The sequence below is a fragment of the Choloepus didactylus genome, chromosome 5 (assembly GCF_015220235.1).
Source record: "Choloepus didactylus isolate mChoDid1 chromosome 5, mChoDid1.pri, whole genome shotgun sequence".
Lineage (NCBI taxonomy): Eukaryota > Metazoa > Chordata > Mammalia > Pilosa > Megalonychidae > Choloepus > Choloepus didactylus.
In genome coordinates, this window is record NC_051311.1 from 10,201,696 (window position 1) to 10,225,917 (window position 24,222).

Consider the following 24,222-nt stretch of genomic DNA (forward strand, 5'->3'; position numbering starts at 1 on the left):
AAAAAAAAAAAACGTAAGAGGAGACTATGAACAACTATATGCCAATGAGCTAGACCATTTAGAGGAAGTGGACAATTTCCTGGAAACACATAAATAACCTAGACTGACCCAAGAAGAAATAGAAGACCTCAACAAACCAAACACAAGCAAAGAGATTCAGTCAGTATCAGTCATCAAAAATCTACCTCCAAATGAAATCCCAGAGCCAGATAGCTTTACAGGGGAATTTAACCAAACTTTCCAGGAAGAACTGACACCATTCCTGCTCAAACGCTTTCAAAAAACTGAAGAAAAAGGAACACTACCTAACTCATTTTATGAGCTAATACCACTCTGATACCAAAATCAGATAAAGATACTACAAAAAAGGAAAACTATAGGCCAATCTTCCTAATGAATATAGATGCAAAAATCCTAAACAAAATACTTGCAAATTGAATCCAAAGGCACATTCAAAGAATTATACACCACAACCAAATGGGCTTCATTCCTGGCATGCAAGGGTGGTTCAACATAAGAAAATCAATTAACGTAATTCGACACATTAAGAAATCGAAAGGGAAAAATCAAATATCTCCATAGATGCTGAAAAAGCATTTGACAAAATTCAACATCCATTCTTGATAACAATACTTCAAAAGGCAGGAATTGAAGGAAACTTTCTCAATATGATAAAGGGCATATATGAAAAACCCATAGCCAGCATATTAATCAACAGTGAGGGCTGAAAACCTTCCCCCTAAGATCAGGAATGAGACAAGGAAGCCCACTGTCATCTCTATTATTCGACATTGTGCTAAAAGTTCTAGACAGAGCAATTCGCCAAGACAAATAAAAGGTATCCAAATTGGAAAGAAGAAGTAAAATTGCCATTATTTGCAGATGATACCATCTTATATTTAGAAAATCCTGAGAATTCTATGACAAATTATAAAATGGCAAAAGATATGAAAAGGCATTTTTCTGAAGACAAAATACAAATGGCCACTAGCTATTAGGGAAATGCAAATCAAAACTATCATGAGATATCTCACACCAATAAGAATGGCTGCCATTAAATAAACAGGAAACAACAAATGCTGGAAGGAATGTGGAGAAATTAGGACTCTTGTTCATCGCTGGTGGGAATGTATAATGGTACAGTTGCAACGGAATACAGTTTGGCGATTTCTCAGACAACTAGATCAAATTACCCTACGATCTGGCAATTCTACTTCTCAGTATATACTCAAAAGATCTGAAAGCCGTGACACAAACAGACATTTGTATACTGGTGTTCTCAGCGGCACTGTACACAATCGCCAAGAGATGGAAACAATCCAAATGTCCTTCAACAGAAGAGTGGATAAACAAAATGTGGTATATACATGCAATGGAATACTATGCAGCAGTAAGAAGGAACGAGGTCCTGAAACATATGGCAACATGGACAGACCATGAAGATATAATGCCGAGTGAAATAAGTCAGACACAAAGGAGAGATACTGTATGTAACCGCTACCATGAACTCCCTGAACAATATAAAATCAATGTCTTATAATGTACAATATTGGAGACCTAGTGATAGGCTGGTGAAGGGGGGATGATAATCTAATATGTTCAGATATTTTAATGATGGTGAGTTCAAAGGTATGGGAATGGACAGGGGTGATGATTGTTTGTTAATGGGAGTTGTAGTGAAGGCAAACAGGATCGAAAGTGATTGTTTAAAGGCATATATGCCACAGATCAGCACTACAAATACAGATAGGTGTTTGCATGATATATTTCTACTGTATGACACTAATACAGAGCATTGACAACAGAATGGTATATGGGAAAAGTCTACCTTTTGCATACTAGGGACTATAATTAATAGGAATACCTTACTAGTACCACACAAATACTAGGAACAAATAATTAAGGGCTGAAAAGAACTATGGGGTGTTCTGGGTCATGAGAATTGTTTAAAACGTAGAGTGATGAGGATTTTACAACTAAGTGACGATAATGTGAAATAGGGACGGATTACTGTGGACAGAACATATGCTATGTGAATTCAGTAACCCCCTACTTTATAAGTCAAGCCCTCGAGCTTGAGGCTTGCTCAGGTGAAACTTATGGCTGTAAAGAGGAGGCTAAGCCTACCTGTAATATATGCCTAGGAGTCACCTCCGGAGACCCTCTTTTGTTCCTCAAATGTGGACTTTCTCTCTCTAAGCCCAAACATGCAAATTCATCACTCTCCCACTGATGCGAGGAGACAGAAGCCCCCAGGTGAATGAGTCTCCCTGCCAATGTGTGACATGGATTCTGGGAATGAGTCTGACCCTGGCATCAAGGGGCTGAGAATGCCTTTTTGACCAAAAGGGGGAAAATAAAGGCAATAAAATAAGGTTTCAGTGGCTAAGAGAGTTCAAATAAAGTCAAGAGGCTGACACGGAGGTTACTCCTATGCAAGCTTCAGCTAGACATGCCAAATGACCACAGTATGATAATCCCAAATCAACAGTAGTCCCAAAACCCTAAAGAATACCTGGACCTCTATCTGAGACTATAAAAAATTCAATCACTAAGTTTATTCTTCAGAAACTTAAATCCTTCAGAGACCTCCTATGCCAGCTAAGTCCCAAAATCCATAGGCAATAGCCCTCTTCAAAAACATCAACCAGATGTGTCCGCTTTTCCTATTACGTTGACACCCCTTTTCAACATGAACAAGTCAGGGTGCTGACTGCCTAGAAATCCCTGAAGATTGGGAAAGTGATTAAACTAGAGGAAGGGGTAGCAACAGACAAGATGGAATTTAACAAAGGATTATGAATACTGAATCTCCATATAATTTTCTTTTTCTTGGTTGCTAGGGTATTGGAATAGCTAGAAGGAAGAAACTGAAATGGTAGAGCTGTAACCCATTGCTTTCTTTGAAATTTGCTCTACAGCTACTTGTTAAATGGTAATTTGAAAGTTATCACCTTTTTTATATATGTAACATCTCACATAAGGAAATAACTGAAACTATGATACTGTAACTCACAACATTTTTGGAAATTCCCATATAACTACTTGTTGGATTGCACTTTGAAGGTTATTATCTTTTTGCATATGTGTTATATTTCACAGTGGGGAAATACCTGAAACTGTGGAACCGCAACCCATAACATTCTTTGAAACTTGCTCTCTAACTACTTATTGGGTTGCACTTGGAAAGTTATCACTTCTATGTATATATGTCAGATGCCACAATGAAAAAATATGATTAAAAAATAGTGTAATGGATGCTACAAAAGAAAATGTACAAGATGTCATGAAAGTTAATTAAAAGGGTGGCCAATCTAGTCTGGAATTAACATGAAAACTTCCACTCACTACAAAGAAAAATGATAGAACAGGGAATTTTTCTGGAAAATAAGTAAAACATAAACAGTAATGGTCAAGTTTCAGGATTGAGGCATACTGGAAGAGTCACTTCTGCTAAACTCTAACCAATTCCCATCCATTCTGCTGCCTATGTATCTACTGCCCCTTTAGGTAGATGATCTCTCCATTTCTCATTGTTTTAAGACATGTGTGTGCACATACACATATGCACAGACATATATGTGCATGTGTAGCCGGAGACTCAATATTAAGTGTGAAAATCAAAATCATTTGCTAAATAAGCCCCGAAATACAACAGGGCAAAGATTTGCACTGCATGGATAAAATTTTTGTTCTCTTCTCCAAGATGATCATTTTCTAGAATTAGATAATCAGGTTAATGAAATAAAAGGAAAAATGTTTATATGGCAAAAATAGCTTAGATATGAAGACCTCCCTAACTCCCTCAAGCCAGGTGATCATTCAGTACTCTGCTTTGTGCCACCACTACATCATAGACATATGAATATTTCTGCACTTATTATGCTCTACTGCAATGATTGGCTTACATAACTTTTTTTCTAACATAGGGGTTAGCCAACTATGGCTCACAGACCAAATATGGCCCACTGCCTATTTTGTATGTCCTGAGTGCTAGGAATGTTTTTATATTTTTAATTAATTGGGAAAAATCCAAATAATATCTTCTGACACATTAAATGAAATTCCTGAAAAAAAGAACTATATCTCACTTATTGGTATCTCCCTAGCATCTAATGAAGTAACTCTTAATACCTGATCTGAATATGATTAAACTATTATTACTTCCACTATAGAGAAAAACCATCCTTTTGATCCAATAGCAACAAAGAAAAAAAAGAAAAGTTGATTCTCCTTGAACTTGACCTGATATAGTATCTGCAGATATCAATACAACAATTTTTGTACTAACAATAGCAACAGCAACAAATACCATTTACCTAAAATCTAAGGGCTTTTATAACCTATTTAATTTTGCTAAGTTATTATCTCTAATTTACCAACTTAAGGCTAAGAAAGGTTACTTACTAGTGAGGGTAAAATTGAAGAGCAAAAACAAATTAAATTACACAATAAACTTATCTTGCTTTAGAGAAGTGCAACTGGCTACTTTTGGGGGGAAAGGGGTAGAGGCAAGAATTGGGAAAGGGCACAAAAGGGGGCTTCGGAGTTGTTGGTAATGTTCCATTTTCTGATCTAGGTGATGGTTACACTGTTAAATGGATATGTTCAATTTATTAATCCATTTTAATTTTAAAGTGTATACTTTTCTGAATGTGTGTTATGCTCCATAATCAAGGTTTTAAAAATCTACTAGGTAATGGATTTCTAAAACATTTTTAAAACAATTTATACGATAACATATTCTAGCCTATCAACTCTCATAAGAAATTCTTCCTCAGATCTAAGCTAAATCTAAATCTTCCTTCCTCCAACCTCTTCAAGTATAAATCATGTTGCATAATTCCTATGGCATTTAACCTTTTATCCAAAAATATTTAAGGGTTGCCTTGACTTTAAAAAAAAAAAAAAACTTAAAAAATTGTTTAGCCTTGATCCAAATACACATGTCAAATATACTCTGTCAAAAGGATGACATATCAGCAATCAGCTAATAGCACAGATTGGTGTATAAAACCTGAAAGGCAGAAGTTAAGACACAAATTTACTGGAACATGTTCACTATTACTGCCTTCCCCTTTACATTCTATGTGAAGATTAGAGTAGTGCTTTACCTGTGCTCAGCTCCCCGCTCCCAGATTTTCCAGTGCTCACCCTTCAGGTTTACCTGTGTGTCCTCGGTCTCTGATTCAAAGAGGCTGTCCTGCCTGGACTGTGCTGACTTCCCAGCCTAGCAGGACTCGTCATGTAGTCATTAGGAACTGTTGGGGGCTTAACAGGTTCCAGGGTTTTGTAAGGAGTATTCCGTCTAAAGGAGCAAACCAAAGAAAGAAAAATGATAAAAAGCAAATGGTACTTCTCCAAAGTTGCGACTGTCCCTTTGTGACCAAGTGTAATGTGATTACACACACACACACACACACACACACACACACGTTAGAAAAATCATGGTAATAAAAGTTTATTTAAAAAAAATACATTCTTCATTGAAGTATATGAATTTTGTTACTACAAATAAAAACTAAAATGTGTTACCCTTTCTTAGGAAAACCACAGGAAAGGGTAATTTAAAGTTCCAACCTTATTTCCAAAAACAATGGTTTTGATTTTAAAATCGCTCGATAATATCAAACCACAAAATGCACATTGTTCCCAGCTCGACCTATACACTGGACCCATAAACTATTGTCCTTTATATTATGGAAGCTAAATATCTCCTCCACAATTTATTCCTAACTTAGTGTGGAAATATACAGAGAAGTACATTCTAATTCTAGATGTAAAGCCATCACATTCTCAATAAGTGATTTTTACTTTTCTATTTAATCTCTTACTATGTTAAAATGGCAACTAAATTCCTCCAAAAAGTTGACTGTTGATCGCTGTCACTATGACAGTGATCAGCTACTCCCCTCACCAGAAGCAAGGAACGCAATATGGTATTTCCTAGGTTAAGATGCACAATCTTCCAGAAATGACTTATTAAGGACTCGATATTTTTATTATCCTGGGAATCGGGAAGGAAGAAGCCACCAACTATTGCCTTGCCACCTCTCCTCTTGGTTGTCCCACAGAGCTGCACTATCAGGAATGGGCCTAAGTCCACCAGCGGAAGCACCATCAGAAGCACTCCAAGAGGCCCCAAGCCTCAGGTACCAGGTAACGGGAAACAGAAGAGCCGCAGGCTACCACGGCAAGCTACGTAAAACAGACCACTTATTCAAAGTTCCGTAATGTAAATCTTGCAAACACACTGAAGGCACCATGTGGAATTCTCTGCTCGTTCCATCTGAAATAAACTTAAATTTGTATTTTTTAAAAGTGAATTAAAAGACAATAATGTTCACTTACACATATACCAGAGAACTTTTCTACCACAGACTTCTTTAGAGAATATTGTAAAAAAAAAAAAAAAGGCAGATTCATTTTGGATTCTGTTCAGGGAAATTAGAACCAAAATGAATCTGAAAGAGGTAGTATCGCATACGGAGGGTCTCATGGCAAGCATTCATGCATTTACTTAAGTCACAGAAATATCTCTTCCATTAACATACAAATTCTCTCGCAAAATGTAGTTGAATTCTTACCCCAGTGTTCCCCGGCCTGACATGGGAGGACTTGGTGGTTTCTGAGTAGGAGGATTTGTTCTCGACAGTGTGCCAGTTCTTGCAGGTTGGTTATTTCCATGCTAAAATGCGGAAGGAAAAGCTTTTATTTTTATATCAAACTGTTCTCTTGGTGTTTTGACACCATGTATTATTTCTTTAATACCAGAATGTGAACAGAGGATTCCCAGACAGTTTTAATAACGACTTCAGTGCCACATTTTTAAAAGTCAAAAAACCAATTGTATTCGGCTTTTTCTATTATTCTGTGCCACTCATATCAGTTTATGGCATAAAGCAGGTGAGAGTATTATGTTTTATATATTATTTCATTGCTAAACATGTTCACTGATAACAAACTTATCTGCATTCAAATGCTGGGTCTCTTAAAATTTTTTAAATGTGTGTTTAAATATAAACTATAGCACTCACTGTCCATTTGCTCAAATATCTATCTGAAAAGTTATCTTTAGTCTAACATTTGAGTAACAAAGTCACATATGATGTCTGGGAAACCTCCTAATTGTAAGTCAATAAAAGCAAGGCAACTATCAAAAAATGAGCAAAGCAATAAATGTTAGCAAAATTAATGTTCCTATATAAATGCAGATGTCAATATATCTTTGATATATTAACACATCCAGGCTAAATGTTGCTGGTTTGAACTGCATTTAGGTATATTTAATCTACATAAATCCTATAGGGAGAAAGCAGACAAGACATACAAAGATTTTTCAGTTTTAGCGGCTCTGCAGCCTGTCAATATAGGGGGAATACTGTGGATCAAATGTTAAGTGATGTCTCTTACCTTGGCTTTTAGCCACTTTACGTTGGCAAAAAAAGGGGGGAAAAAGTAGAAATTAATTCTAGATAAGTAGATCTGATAGGACAGGTTTACATTTACAGTGAATCAATTCATGTTAACAAGTTTTTACCCAGCCATATTTCAAATATTTTGTAAAGAAAAAGATATCCAGAAGAAGCAGTGGGGAAGTATTCCTACGTTTCCCATATTTCGCAAAATAATACATTCATGAAAAAACCACCAGTTGATTATGCCAATTTCATGCAGGCCCAGTAAATTTCTTAGTAGAGTATTTTATCCCATGGAACTAATCCAACTGAATCATAGATAATAAAAAAATATATGCTGTGATTTAAGTACAAACACCATAACAGTTTAGAAGAAGGCTATTTTAATAAAACAGTGTACAAGACCTAAGACTTTTCTGGATAATGAACGTCCAAGAATGAGTACTCATTACTTAAATGGTAGTTTACTTTTTTAAAATGCGATAAATTGAAAATGATAAAATTCAAAATCACAATTGCTTCCAAATTTAAAAAAGAAACCATTACTTTGTTTAAAAATGAAATCACCATGCAAAGTAATAGCTAGATTCTAAGTAAGGAATAAATAATTAGGGTCTCAAAAATCCCCTTGCCTCTGGCTTATGAACCCAATCCTGGGCAAGCTAACACCAGTAGGAAATTATAAGTAGCTTTAGTCCTCAGTTTTGTACTGAACCAGTTTAGTTAAACTTCAAAACTGAAGAAAAGTTGCTTTGATCCTCAAGACTACTTCAGTTGAAGATGACTGACCCACATACATGAAACAATGTGTACAGTCCTAACACTTAAGAAAATACATCTTCAGGCTCTAACACTAGAGGTCTGTGGTTGTTTGGAACTGTATGTGCCCCAGAAATCATGTTCTTAAAGCTAATCCATTCCTGTGGGTTTAAACCCACTGTAAGGTAGACCTTTTGACAAGGCTACTTCAGTTAAGGTGTGATCCATCTCATTCAGGAAGGGTCACTCCTCTTACCGGAGCTTATTTGTTATTTCAAGTGAACAAGAAACAAGGAGACTGGCATGCAAGTATAGAGCTGGTCCAAAGTGGAAGAATGAAAGGAGAATGAGACAGGGAGTAAAATTGCTAACTGAATTCTGCTATTATATGCAATGGTGTAAACTTTAACCTCTAATGGAGTTCAGCTTCCTCCTGTATTAAGTGCATGATCGCATGTGCAGATGTGTTGGCATGGGGAAGTGTTGGTAGGAAAGAAACTACATTTTATAGCTCAAAATATTATTTTTAGCCACCTACAAGATTTTTCCATTTAAATGTCCCCAAAACATATCCAAAATTAGATAGTTTCTTATTCTGTAAGATCTCACTTCATTTCCCTAACCTTTACACATTTATGGGTAAGTAACTTTACCATTCTCGTGGAATCTTAGGTTGAAAACAACAGAATTCTCTTTGATTCCTCCCTATTTTCTATCCTTAAGGAGATCAGAAGCTTTGACTCCCATAGATAGCAAATGTTAGTTGCATTACTCAAAGGCCAATTCTTTTCTGAAATGATTCATTAGTTCACTCCTCTACTTAATAAAACTGAAAGCTTTTTTAAAATGTCATTCCCCTTCCGGTGTACATATTATAATGCTTTAGTGTCTCCACTCATAAAATGTAACAATTCCTAGATCACATGGCATTTGTGAGGATTAAAAACAAACACACAGTAACATATCCAGAAAGACCTTTATGAATTATGAAGTAGGCTATAAAGCCTATTAATTAATAATATTGTTCATCAAAAATAAATGTAAACTTCTGCCTAGGTGTCCCAGTTTGGATGTATTATGTCCCCCAAAATGCCATTATCTTTGATGCAATCTTATGGGGGCAGATGTACTAGTGTTGATTAGATTGGAATTCTTTGAGTGTTTCCATGGAGATGTGACTCAATCAACTGTGAGTGGAACATCTGATTGGATAATTTCTATGGAGGTGTTACCCCGCCCATTCAGGGTGGGTGTTAACTGGCTCACTGGAATTCTCCGACAGAAGAACCTCAGAACAACAGAGAGTGACATTTTGAAGAGCAGCTGCAGCTAAGAGAGGACAAAACATCCCAAGATCAACACTTTGGAGAATGCCATTTTGAAACACAACCTGGAAGCAAGCAGATGCCAGCCACATGCCTTCCCACCTAACAGAGGTTTTCTAGATGCCAATGGCCTTTCTCCAGTGAAGGTACCCTTTGCCGATGCCTTACCCTGGACACTTTATGGCCTTAAGACTATAAATTTGTAACCAAATAAACCCCCTTTATTAAAAGCCACTCCATTTCTGGTATTTTGCAAAAGACTAGGTATTCTAGTCTTTCCTACTCTAGCATACTCTGAAACTTTGTGCTCTCCATAAGGTTTATCTTCTCACCATTCTCTTTAATGACTATATTCTCAATGCTGGGGTTCTCTTACCCATACATCACATTGTTTCCAAAAATCAAACCAGACTTACTTTAGAATATTATAGTCTTAATTTCTACTAAACTCATGTGTGCCATGTATTTCATAGCATAAACATTTTATGCTATGAAATATAAATAATGGTATTTACTGTATTAACATAGTAAATACTATTTAGATGAAATCCAGATATATAAAACACAAATACCAAAACACTAAAAATTAAATCACAAAGGAAGAAAACATGAGTGAATATTAATCTTGGAGTATAGAAACCTGAAGCATAAAATCTGGTAGCAATAAGAAGGAATATTAATATATTCGGATACAAGTTTTCAAAGATTCTGTATATATTCTAAAACTACCAAAAATCAAAGTCAAAAAACAAACAGCAATATGAGGAAATAATATTTGCTAACATATTATGGAAAGGGGGCTAATTCCCTTAATAGAAAGAAGGGTTCCTACAAATTGGTAACAAACCTGTAAACAGAGAAGTCGGCAAAAGGTAAAGAAATAATTCTAAAACTATAACTGGTATCTTCCTATACTCAGAACACTAATTTTAAAATAAACTTAAACCTTTCCTTCTCAAAATTTTGGCTTATTAACTATACCCAAATTTCTAAGATACACTGTTTTCACAGATCACTCACCCTCCTACCTCCAGCCAAAAATATATTAAAAAATAACCCTGTGTCTAATCCACCCATATTATGATTAGAAAGCAGACTCCCAAAATTTGCACCAGTATGCTTTCAGGATATATTATGCTGGGTTTATATTTCCTACTTACACATATCGGATGAAACAGTTACATTTCCTCACCCAAAATTTCCTTAGAGAATGTGGATTCGTCTTATACCCTGGAAAGTACTATGTATAAAACTCTATAATTCTTGGTAGAGGGATGAGATAATGGAAGACAGTCACTTCTAAGAAAGTGCAAATTTTTTTTTAATGAGTGTGTATTGCCTTGGTAGGAAGAAAAATTAAGATCTGGCAAAAGAGATCTATATATATTGTGATTGTTGTAGTTTTAATCGCAAAGCCAGCAATAATACAAAAGAAATTCTTCCCAGGCTCCCAAAAACCAAACCCTGTAAATCAGTTTGGTCTAAAATACCTTACATTAAAATGTAATTTAATCTCTTACAAAACCTTACCCACACCCCTGAGTAAAAATATAGGAAGTAAATAAGTAGCCTCCTCGACTGCTGCAAAGTGTTCTAACTTTCCACGGAAGTTCCCAGCATGAATGTGAAGGGTGGGATACCGAAAGTCTCATGCAAGGGCAGAACGAAGGCCAGTATTGTCGGCTCTGTACCCTTCACAACCAGGAATCCCAGGAAACTCAGAATGCAAGATTCAGCAATGGCACCAGTTAGATTAACCAGCTAAGAAAAGCAGCAAGACTCTAGCTGACCTCTTAAAAGTTACTATAAAATATTCTGAAGACCAGAAACAAAATCAAATAATTGTGTTCTAGGAAAGGGAGCACAGAATTTCAGAGGAATACATTACCCTGAGCAGAGATGGCTAAAGAATTCTGGTCATTCTAGGTGCATGCAAAATAATCTATGAATACCTGAAAGTTGGAAGACTACAGGTATCCTGCAAATAACCTAATTCTGCTATTCTAAGAAACAAACGTGCAACAAATAATCTCTCTCCCTAAAAGCCTATTGGGGACGGGGGAGCCGATGGCACAAAACAAAGCTATATACAGTTTCATTTTTTATACAACTCTGGAATTATATAACCACAGACACAGACAGACAGACAGACAGACAGACACACACACACACACACACACACATTTAGGAATAAAAGAATAAAAATATTTATAAACCAATTCTGAAAAGCATATGTTTTATTTTTAAATAGTCATTTAGTAGAAAAAGCAAGGTATGGCACTCACAATACAAATTTATAGATTAGTCTGGAATTCAAATGGCTTGTTTAAGCATCAGCCAAATTAAATAGTAATAATCCATTACAGCCTATTCCACAAGTAAAATTCTGCTCCAAGTTTAATATAATATACAACCAGCATTAAATAAATATTCCATAAAAACTGCAATGTTAATTTCTAGCTAAAGAGACTCTATCAATCTTTAAGAAAATCATCTTCATTACCATATTTCCTATCCAAAATATTTACTGGATATGCAAAGTAGTTTGAGTTAATATGCTATAGAAATGCTTACCTTGACACCATGGCCCACGTCATCCAGAACTGTATAGTCGATAGGTTTCCGGATATACCTCACAGGACGCTCCATATTTGCAGGTGCTATTATTTTGTGAGTTCTTGATGTATTTTTATTTGTTGTCAAAATACCAATCTCTCTTCGAGCCACCTTCTCTTTATGAATGTCCACTGTCTGTATTTTAAATTGAACAAAGCAAAAAATATGAATTGGCATAGTAAATAATATATATGATGATCCAAGTAGGTTGGACCATAGGACTGTACCACTTGGCTATTTTCCAATGAATACTACATCTTATCCCTTCAAACTTAAGAAAATTAATATCCTCTAGGCTCAAAGCAGAGAATACCTAAGATGATTAAAAGTGTCAACTAAAGACTTGGCATATGGGGAAGAGAGGGTTATAAACAAGATTTTCCTGCTCTGAGTAGCTTATAGTTTATTTAGTGTAAAAGACATATTAGTAATCACAACACAATAATGTAAATGTTATAGTGACACATGCATGGTTTATTCGAAACTACTATAAAGGTATTCAGAGCAAGACACCTAAGTACAGTGACAAGCATTCACTTGGAGGCTTTATAGAGTAGGTGGGTTTTAAAGGATGAGTAGGAGGATTATGAGGCAAATAAGGAAATTATCCAAGGCAGAAAGACCTGCATGTGGCAAAGGTATAAGAGGGCAATTGATGGAAAATAGCAGTAATTACAAAGTGGCAACATGCCTGTGTAGCTTTAAAAAAGAAAAATTGTATTTAGTTGCCAACATTTAAAACTTGGATAGTAGTCAGCACTTGAGAAGTAATTATACAACTGCTTAATAATTTAAAGTTTGTCCTAATAGTAATGGGGAGCCAATAACAAATTTAAACTGAAGGCATGATCAGATCTGCATTTTAAGAAGATCTCTCTGGCAGAGGTGTTGAGGACAGACAGAACAAAACCACAGGCAGGGAGACTAGTTAGGACACAGTTACGGTAAGCCTAGGTAAAAGAAAGCCAGGATCTGAACTGAAGCAGGAGACAAAATATATTTTGTCAGGAAAAAAATAAGCTTAAATTTTCTTATCTCACCAGAACTTTAACAACTGAGTGGGACAGAACCTATAATCAAAAATGTTTTCCTGGTTCAAAACTAGGTCTATAGATACTCACTCTCCGTGAGTGTCTAACATTTCTACACACCTTGGGAGAAGAGGCACTTTTTCAATGTTTTTATAGTAAATATTCTTAGAGAGTGTGTGAATCTTGTCTTAAGAGCAAAGGCAGGTTTGTTTACTGTTCAGTAAAACAAAAATAATGTCTCCGTCCAGAGCAAAGGTCATTCTAAAAGATCCTGGGCCCCTGAGCTCAGAGTTCCTTTCCTGTAATGTACCCACGATGCGTGCAGGCATAATCTGGCTCTTTGCAGCACCCTGTGGAAACTGAGGCTCGGTTAACACAAATGCTGACACTGGCTACTGCTACTATCGTGAGTAACAAAGTCCTTCATCTCTGACTCAGGAGTCTCCTGTCTTCTGACAGCATCCATGAACCTGTGGCAGGCTAACTTGTTACTTTGCAAGAAGGTAAAATCTCAGAATCTTCACAATTTCTGACAGTTCTGGCAGAGAGGATGGAATGCTGACAGAGACAAGGCTTTCTAGGCAAGGAAGGAAAGGCTGGTTAGCAGGGAACTGTTAGTGAACACGTTGAGCAAATTGTGTGGACCAGACAATAAATGGTCTTCCACCTTACTGCCTGTTAAAGAGTACGAACTGAGAAGGTGGTTTCAGGCTGAGTACCAGGAAACAGGTTCAAAGAGGGCTGCCTGAAGGACCCCTCATTCCTGCCAACTCTCCTCCACAAAGGAGACCCAGCAGGTCTGCCCCAGGGAACAACTAGGACTGATTTATCTGGTAGGCAGTGAGGGAGCACAAAAGGTTCTGTCCCCTTTCTGACAACAGTTACAGAGACATGTGTCTACACTGAGCATGAAAGGAGGAAAATTCAAAACCACTCTAGGTATAACCAGGTGACTCTTTAGAAGGTTGGCTAGATGGCTTGGCAGATGAGGGGGCGGGAACCCCATGATTATTAAAGGAAACTGGCAACAGCTGGCTGTCTTAGGACTCAATCCCTCCTGCTGTCTACCATATTAACTAACATTAGATCCATTTGAGAGGACAGGGAAAGGCCTCAGTGGTTTCTGCAGTACTCCCTGTCTGCGGTAAGAGAGCTTTGGCCCTCTCGGGGAAACTCTCAGGGAAGTCCCTGGGACTCACTCCTGTGGGCACTGACCAACTGGTCTTCAGCTCTTACTGTAATGCATTGGGTTTAAAATGCTGATGAAAGTGATTCACTAGAGAATGAGAAAATGACTCAAAGAAATCTAGATAAATTCTTGCTGTTAGCCCTGCAGCCTTAGAAAACCTCCTTAACCCTTATATTGAATTTAAGAGATGTTATCTTCACAGTGGAGGGGCAAATACCCTGCCTTAAGGTGTACTCCTAAAACAGAAGCTGCCATTTGAAGATCAAGCCCGAGTCGGCCAAGGGGTGCAAACTCATGAAAGCAATGTAGTGTAGCTGTCGAATCGAGACATCCCCAAACAGAAATGGACCAAAAATTGGTGCTGAGCCACTTTCTCTTCCAACCTTCTCCTAGACCCCAACCTCAGTCGCTTTAAAGACAAAGATTATTAGAAGGGGGCCAAGGTCTCCACTATGCTAGGTGACTTTGGGGAAGAGAAGGGACTCAAACTCTTAGGGATCTATAAGATACAGGAGCACAAGCCAGCTTTGTACGGGTCCTGTGGAGGGGGAGTGTACCTGAATTCAGCTACTGAGGTTTGGGGAGGGTTCACAACAAGGAAGGCAAGCTAATGTGACCTTTTGGAGGGCTTTTTTGGACCAACTCATTGATGAGTATGTTGCATTTTTTAAATTCAATTTTATTGAGATATAGTCACATACCATACAGTCATCCAAAATGTACAATCAGTTGTTCACAGGACCATTATATAGTTGTGCATTCATCACCACAATTAATTTTTGGACATTTTCATTACCGCAAAAAATAAAAAATAAAAAAGAATAAAAATTAAAGTAAAAAAGAAAACCCAAAACATCCCATCCCCCATCCCTCCTTGTTATTCATTTACTTTTTATCCCCTTTTTCTACTCAACTGTCCATACACTAGATAAAGGGAGTATGCGCCACAAGGTCTTCACAATCACACAGTCACACAGTGTAAGCCATATAGTTATATAATCATCTTCAAGAATCAAGGATACTGGGTTGCAGTTCAACAGTTTCAGGTATTTCCTTCTAGCTATTCTAAAACAATAAAGACTAAAAACGGATATCTATATGTTCCAGTTTGCTAATGCTGCCAGAATGCAAAACACCAGAAATGGATTGGCTTTCATAAAAGGGGGTTTATTTGGTTACACAGTTACAGTCTTAAGACCATAAAGTGTCCAACAACAGAGTACCTTCATTGAAGGACGGCCAATGGAGTCCAGAAAACCTGTTAGCTGGGAAGGCACGTGGCTGGCGTCTGCTCCGGAGTTCTGGTTTCAAAATGGCTTTCTCCCAGGACGTTCCTCCCTAGGCTTCAGCTCCTTAAAAACGTCACCGTTAGTTGCTGTTGGGGCGTTTGTCCTCTCTTAGCTTCTCCGGAGCAAAAGTCTGCTTTCAAAGGCTGTCTCCAAAATGTCTCGGTAAACTGAAGCTCCTCTCTGGGCTCCTGTGTGTTCTTCAAAGTGTCCCTCTTGGCTGTAGCAAGTTCGCTCCTTCTGTTTGAGCTTTTATAGGGCTCCAGTGAACTAACCAAGACCCAGGTTGAATGGGCGGGGCCATGCCTCCATGGAAATTATCTCATCAGAGTTATCACCTACAGTTGGGTGGGTCACATCGCCAGGAAACACTCAATCAAAGAATTCCAACATCTGCCCACACAAGATTGCATCAAAGATAATGGCATTTTGGGGGACACAGTACATTCAAACTGGTGCACTATATAATGTGTAAGAATAACCTCCAGAATGTCCTCTCAACTCCATTTGAAGGAGTGTATTATATTTTACAAGCCCCGCAGCATGAGTGCTCGTAAGTGCTAGAGGAGATTATCCTGTAGAAGAGCTTCATGTAGAAAAGCGGTAGCACCTTTAGTGTCCCACAATTCTTATGAACTCTTTTGAGTGTAAGTCTCTGGGAAGGTGCTTTCATTGACTGGAACCTCTGGCAAAAGAAGGCGGCCTTCACTAGACACGTCCATTAGGATTTTGGACTCAGTGCCTCTATGACACAGCTATCAGGCATCCCTTTTGAAAGGTTCCCATTTGGGGATGGGTCAACTCAGACTCAAAGACCTCCAAGGTGGAAAGGGCCCAACAATCCTCTCTTGCCACAGGAAAGTGTTAGATATAAGAATGCAGCCACCCTGGCCCCTCTGGCATCTCAGCTTTATGTGAAAAAGTGGCAGCAACCCCCTTGGGGAAATTTATCCTCCATTCTGTCACCTAAATCAAAGCCACTGGCTCAAAGGGCCCTTGACTCACAGAAGTTCCCATAAATGCCTGGATCTGGCTCACTGATGGTCCAGCTAAGCTGCTACCCCTAGGGTGTCCAGCGGTGGGCTACTGTGGCTGTTCAAACCCAGCATCAGCAGAGCAGACATGATAACGAGTGTGGGCGCTTTGTTCTGTGGGCAAAGCTCAAGACCATTCTCCTCATAATCTGGCCAACATTCTCCTTGATAAACTCATAAACCCTGTCATATTTTTACCAACTCTTGGGCAACTACCAATAGCCTGTTTGGTCTGCCACTTGGAAAACTACCAATGGGCATGTTAAAGACCATTCATGAACTGTGGAGGCAAACTGTAGCTGCTGATGGAACCACCTGGGTTTTCCGATGGTAAGGGCCTCTTCTCTAATGCAATCATTGGAACCAAGCTGCTTATCAAGCTGCCCTGCTAAGGCTGCAACCATTGCTGCCGGATCCATCATCATACTGGACATGGCACACAGCTTCCATTAGAGACTACATACAAAGTTAAGATTCAACATTCCTGATGCAGCAGCTACCACTGCTTCCCGGTGCCACGACTCCTGGAACATAACCCATCTGTCTGGTGGTGGGAAAGGCTGCGCCCGCTACTGGCAAAGTAACTACACCAGACCTCCGGCTCCCTCTCTATGTTTTCAGCAGTGCCTCACCACTGAGGCCACTCTGTCAGGTTATAGTGCCGCTGTTTCCGTTCAGTCAGCTGACTTCAGCCACACCACTGTGGTCCCTGACACTGATCTGTGTCACGTTTTGGCTTTCCAGACCCTCTGCAGCCTGACAATGATGTGCTATTTTGTCACAAAAGTCACTCAACAATGGGCTGATAATCAAGGCATTTGACAGACAATGTAGAACTGATACAGGACACTATTTCAAATTCCTGGAAAAATTCTTCTCCAGGTCTATCCCTCTCCATTCCTCCATTTCTGAATCATGAAGGTCCAAATCACAAAGCATCCAGCAATGCAGAACCCTCCATATGGCAGGGGGAGCAAATACGCGGGTAGGAGGTGGAGGGAGCAGCTTGGAACATTTGTACAGCAGCATGCATATGTTCACCAAGCCAAAGTTAGCGTTTTCAGTGAGACTAATTCCTTGCCATGCTTCAATTTCCTTTCACACAGTTTTCTTTGCTTTTAGATGGCAAAGAAGCAGTTTGCTATAAAGAAAATTAGTTTTCAATTGTAATACACTGCAGATATAACCAGAGTTACTCTAGTTGAGAGGAAGGAGGAGGCCCAGGTGGCCACTCTGTGGTGGTGCCAAGACCATGGGGCACAGCTGAAAACCACTAATTTAAAACGCGCGCACACACACATATACACACACACACGCATTCAAACTTGAAATCAGAACACCAAGTTTCACTTACTAGTTGTGAAATTTTATACTAAGATTCCATTGGCTTACATAAAATGTGGATGAGATAGCATTAGAACATAGAACATTGCTTGACACATAACAAAATATTTTTTTAAATCCTAATCCAATCTGAATTTTATTTACTAAACTACCCAAACTATAACTCTTCAGTTAAAGCAAAACATTAATATGTAACCATGAACATATCACACTATGTATTAGAAATATAATGAATATGAATTAAAGTTCAAATCTCCAGTTTTGCCACTAGCCATAGGATTTTGGAGGAGTCCTCAGAGTCAGTGTGATAAGCATTAAAGTCCTTGCTGCTTTAAAATTCTACAATTCCAAGTTAAACAAGGTCTAAATACTAAAATTCATTTAACAGAAGAAAGCAGTGCCTTACAGATGTGGATATCAGTAAACAAACTAGAAAAAAAGACAGAAAACCAAAGACATTTTAAGAAATGAAGACCATGCTTGCTTACTTTGGATCTCACCGAGAAGTGATAAAATCAAAATAGAATGTATAGGACATAAATTTGGAAGTAATAGATAAAATGAATGTATATGGGATGATCACCTTTTAAGCCATGAGTACATTCTTGAAAATCTTACATAATTCAAAACTCACGAAATTGATTAAGTTTAACAAAGGACAGCTTCTGCTTACTGGCTAAAAATCAAGTGATAATAAAATAAACACAATTTAACAACTCCCTTATCCAGCTCTGAAATTATGCTGTGATTCACAAAATCTTTTAATTTGGAGGACATCTTCACACTTAAAAAGGTTTCTCCTCTACCTCTGTACTTTACCTCCAGTTATAAATAAGGGAAGAAAAAAAAGAAACAGTGAAATAGTATTCCAGCAGATTAATCTGAAAAAATGAAAAATTATGTGGCCTTCTAAGCGAGATACCACATACTCCTACAAACTCACACCCATGTTCCTCCAACTCCACTCAATGTAGTAACGATGCCAAGTATTCTCAAATCTATTTATAGCATCAATGAAACCTAATAAAAAATCTCAGCATGGTTTTTACAGTTTCAAAATGTATATGGAGGGAAGAAAGAATGATCAAGATATAAAAAAATTAGAAGGGGAGAGAGGGAACTTGCCTATCAAGATTTATAATAATGCCAGTAAGTAACACAGTAGGGTTCTTATAATTTAACTCTTGTACAGAGTTTTATAAATGGATTAATTCAAAAGAAAAGAAAATTCAGAAAGAAATGCATGCTTATAAGGAAACTTGATATCTTACAGTATGGCGCAGTGGGAAAGGACGCATTATTCAAATAATGCAACTGGTTTGCCATATATGGAAAAACACTGAAATTGGATCCTGACCTCACACCATAGGAAAAAATCAACTCCAGATCCATTAAATGTAAATGCAAAATGGTGGCATATTTATACTTGAAGTATTATACATTAAGGGGATGAATGAACTACAGCATTCTATGAATATGCAATATAGATAAATCTTAGAAACACAATGCTGAAAGTAAAAAAGCAAGTCACAAACTATATATAAATCCTAAATTCATGTTTATACAACTCAAACACAAGCAAATTAAAATAATAATTATTAGGAGTACAGATATACATGACAAATTTCTTTTTAACAATAAGGGAATGAATGATAAGCATTCCCTTGGGGATATGGAGAGACGCACATAGGAAGATGCAACACAATCGATCATTTTCTGGTTGTTAACTAGACAGTACATTCCAGCATTTTCTAGTTTTAACTTGATGGTACATTCACAGATGTTTTACTACATATGTTACAACATATGTTATATTTATTCTTTTGAATGTAATAAGTATAAGATAATTAAAAGTCTTTAACTGTACACAAAGTACAAACGGAGCACAAGCCAAGAGAAAAAGGAGAGTAGGAGAAAGAGGAAAATCCAAGCAGAGGGAACAGCATAAGTAAAAGCAAAGAGGCATGAAAATACAAGACCTGCTCAGAGATTAGGAGAAAATTTAAACAGCACGAATAAAAATAAATTGAACTCCACTTAACTATTAAGTGTTAAGGAATGACCATGGAAATAAGGAAACCAAACTAAATTCTGTGGAAAGCAAAGGTTCTAAGGGAATGATTAAATATTTCCAAAGCAATCCTATGTAGAGAGGAAAACATTATTTTCCAAAAGGAATGTGGAAATAAAAAGAGAAATTATATAAACAGACAAGACTTAAGATATGATTATTTAAATCTACTGCATAAAAATATAATTTTTTAATTGTGTTCTCTACTCTCTCTTCCCACTTTTGGGGGAAAAAGTGTGTATGTGTGTGTGTGTTCCTTTTAAAGATCTTCCAGGAAAATCTTTTGCAATTATTAAACCACAGAAAGGCAGACAGGAAAAAAGAATGACATGGCAAAACTATTTAATATTTCACATATTTTCTACCATTGTATTAGAGGGCCCACTTTCCTCTCAACTGCCACTACCAATACAGGGAAAGACTTGTAGGTTTCTACCAACAAGTCTTATCTATAAATAAAAGCACAATAAATGTTTGCTGAAAGAACAGCTACTGAATGAAAATTGAAACACTTTTTCCCTGAATAGAAAAAAGGAGAGGGGTATAAAAGGGGTAAAAAATGTGTAAAAGAGTCCTGAGACAAGCTACACAGAGAAAGCCTTCAGCCAAGAAAGAAACAATCTTGGTCTGTTACTGCTTGTTTGGACCAGACTCTGGAAATGGCCCTATGCCCAAAATTCTGTGTTACAGAGCTTTGTTCAATAAGCTTAAAACAAGGTTCCAATCAACTGTGAAGTTAACTTGATTCAGAATGACCTATACATACACACTATAAAATAGAGCTATTTAGAAAAGATGAGCTAAAAAAGCAGACTCTGGTAGAAAAACATAATATAAACACTTAGCTCAGAATTATTCTGAAATATTTTATGCTGGAAAAAACTGGATCTGTCCTACACTTTGGCCCATGACCAATTTCTTCAGTACCATCCAATGACATTTTTCTGTCTCTCCCCCTGCTTAATAATGTAACGCACAATACAGAACACTCTTCACAGTAATTATACTCCCAACTCAGAAAGAAAGTTTTTGTGCCTGATTTAGTGACAACCATTTTTTATTCAAACCAGGATCTCAGCTAAATACGAACTTTTAAGAAAACATAAGATCAAAGTTTATCTTCTAAACATCATATCATGAACGTATACTTATTCTTCAACCTACTACTTCTTCCCTAGGTTTACATTTGGTTTACAGTTTCATTAGTGTCTCTCCTGTCTTAAAAAGTAAAGTGCTATATTTAAAATTCTGAACAAATATCAGGCATATAGTCTAATGACCAGGAGCACAAGTTCAGGAACCACACTGTATGGGTTTAAAAGTAGACTCTACCATTAACTAGTTACGACCTTGGGCAAATTAACTAACAATTCTATGACTCAATTTCTTTAGCTTACAGATAAGATTAAAAACAAACAAACAAAATACTCCCATGGTTATTGTGAGAATTAAACGAGTTAACATAAAGGGATTTCAACAGTGTCTGGCATGTAGAAAGACCTCAATAAATGTTAGCTTTCAATCATTATTATTCTGTTCCCCAGTCTATATTCACAAATTTAACACTGAGTCTACTGGATATTAAACTAGTACAATTTTATAGAAAATAATAAACACAACATTTATTAGAAATTAAAAACTGTTACTTAGTTCATTTAACATGCCACAACTAAGCAACAATTGTAATGCTCCAGCCAGATTATACACATAATAAGCAGTGTAAATCAGTATTATCAAAAAGATGATTCAAGCCCAACACGATCTGGATTACACTCAACAGTAGCCTTTTCTGAACTCCTTATTTCTTTCATATTCCTCCTAGGCTTATTTTGGGTCCTATAATTCTTCTTACAAGTAATGGACAAATTTTGAGTTATTTATATATGTAGGATATTTAAAAGTACAAATTGGGACTTCAGATTAAATTTAGAGGATTGATTACACATGTTTTCCCTCCTAAGACTTCATCAAAATGACTGCCAAAGAGTTTACACACATACATACACATGACACATATTCAGAAGGGTAATGGGAACAAAAGGAGAAAAACCAGTGGGCAAGAACTTCTAATAAATCTTTGCATATCAGAAAGCAAATGGAGCCAAGGTAACTAATCGGATCAGAACAAGTTAGCCCCTGAAACACCTGAAGAGAGCAAGGCAAATTGTCCTAAAAGAACAAAAGTTCAGAATTTAGAAGTACAAGGCACTACAGACTGCAAAAGTGAGGAACAGAATCAAAACTACAATGAGATACCACTTCATACACACTAGGATGGCTATAATCAAAGACAATAATAACAAGTGCAGGTGAGGATGTGCGGAAACTGAAACCCTCTTACAATGCTGGTGGAAATGTAAGATGATCAGCTGCTTTGGAAAAGTCTGACAGTTCCTCAAATGGTTAAACACAGAGTTACCACATGACCCAGCAATTTTATTCCTAGGTATACCCAAATTGACTGCAAACATGCCCACACAAAAACTTACATGTGAGTGTTTAGAGCAATATTATTCATAATAGGCAAAAATAAGAATCCCCAAATGCTCATCAACTGATGAATGGACTTTAAAAATGTGGTATATCTATACAACAGAATATTGTCCATAATAGGCAAATCTATAGAAGAAAATAGATTATGGTTGCCTAGGGTGAGGTTGGGGAGAGTGAGGAAAGTTCTTGGGTGATGGCAAAGAGGTATAGGATTTCTTTGGAGGAAAATGAGAAAGCTCTAAAATTGATGGACACACAACTCTGTAAATACACTAAAAGCCAATGAATGTGCTGTAACTTTAAATGGGTGACTGGGTATATGAATTATATCTCGATCAAATCGTAGGTTTTTTGTTTTGTTTTGTTTTGTTTTCTAAAGTGAAGAATGGAGCTTAAAAACAAGAAGACTGGGTGTCTACATACTGAACAGAGAGTTCCCAGCCGGCCCATCCACTACATTCTCCTAAGGCCAGCATTCCCTCATGACTGCACCTGTCACGAAGGAAACCAGAAGAGTCTCCACTGTATAATGGCACAAGAGAAAAGACATCCACATACTGAAAACTGAGGATGCTCCTGCTCACAGTTCCTATCACCCCACCCCTCCATGATCCCTGCTCACATACACAGAGTTTCTATGTTAAGCATTTTTGGCCCTGATTCTTAAACATAAGAAGGCAGCCAAGGATCAATATTTCAAGCCAATATTTCACAAGGGGGAAAAAAAACATTAAAACAAATAAACAGAAAAAAGGAACTTGAAAAATAAAAAGATTTTGCAGGGAACAGAGGAATACTTTATAAAAAAAGAAAAAGAGCATAATATACTCCAAAGAATAAAAGATAATCCACTAAAAAATTAAGAATTCAGCTAGTGAAAAAGGAACTAAAAACAAGGAAACTTGTAAAAATTAAAATAAACAATAGACAGAAACACTGGAATTTACAGTTGAAGAAGTTTCCCAAAGAGATGTAAACTAGGAAGGAAAAGAGTACTAAAATATTAATCCAAAAGGTCTAATATCTGTTCAATAGAATGCCTAGGGAAAAAAAAAAAAAAAAAAAAAAAAACAGAACTGGTTGGGAAATAAATTATCAGAGAAATAATACTCTATCCCGGCACTGTAGTAGCACATCTCCAGACTGAAACAGTCTACCAAGGGCTAGCACAATGTATTTGTAAAATACCAATGCCAAAATACATTAGATATTTCATTGACAACAATGGAAGCTAGAAGAAATGCACTACTGCCTTTAAAAGTCTAAGGAGGGGAAACAATTTTCAATCTTCAACTAAGGGCAGTAGAGCTGTGATAACACGCAGACTCTAGAACCAGACTGCTGGACTCAAATAACACCAATTAACAGCTGTATGATCTTGATCAAGTCACATAACCTCTTCGTGTATCAGATTCTTCGAGTGTCTATAAAAAGGGGTTCTGTGAGGATGAAAGAATTTATGTGTATTCACATGTATAAAAAGCCGAGTACACAGTAAGTACTACACAAGTACTCTAGAATACATGGATGAGGTTAGGAAAGGCTGGGACAGAACTTGTCTTTTCTTAGGTAGTACCTGACTGGCTTTTAACCACATGCATATGCTATGTTAAGAAAGAGAGAAAGAGAAGAAAACTGGAGAAAGAAAGAAGGGAA

General features: G+C 37.1%; 2 protein-coding genes across 9 annotated transcripts in view; both read right to left on the reverse strand.

The window, feature by feature from the left end:
* LOC119535544 (ankyrin repeat domain-containing protein 26-like) overlaps positions 1-24,222 on the reverse strand; it is a 961,331-nt gene that overhangs the window by 352,800 nt on the left and 584,309 nt on the right. The window lies entirely within an intron of this gene.
* ABI1 (abl interactor 1) overlaps positions 1-24,222 on the reverse strand; it is a 121,177-nt gene that overhangs the window by 23,444 nt on the left and 73,511 nt on the right. For 2 of the 4 annotated variants that reach the window (XM_037837922.1, XM_037837923.1), the window contains exons 3-6: positions 12,077-12,253; positions 7,414-7,428; positions 6,588-6,688; positions 5,168-5,308 (exon numbers count right to left, since the gene is read on the reverse strand). In XM_037837922.1, the coding sequence (XP_037693850.1) occupies positions 5,168-5,308; positions 6,588-6,688; positions 7,414-7,428; positions 12,077-12,253 (434 nt within the window). The remainder of the gene's footprint in view (positions 1-5,167; positions 5,309-6,587; positions 6,689-7,413; positions 7,429-12,076; positions 12,254-24,222) is intronic. The other 2 variants (XM_037837920.1, XM_037837921.1) reach the window with 1 other exon arrangement.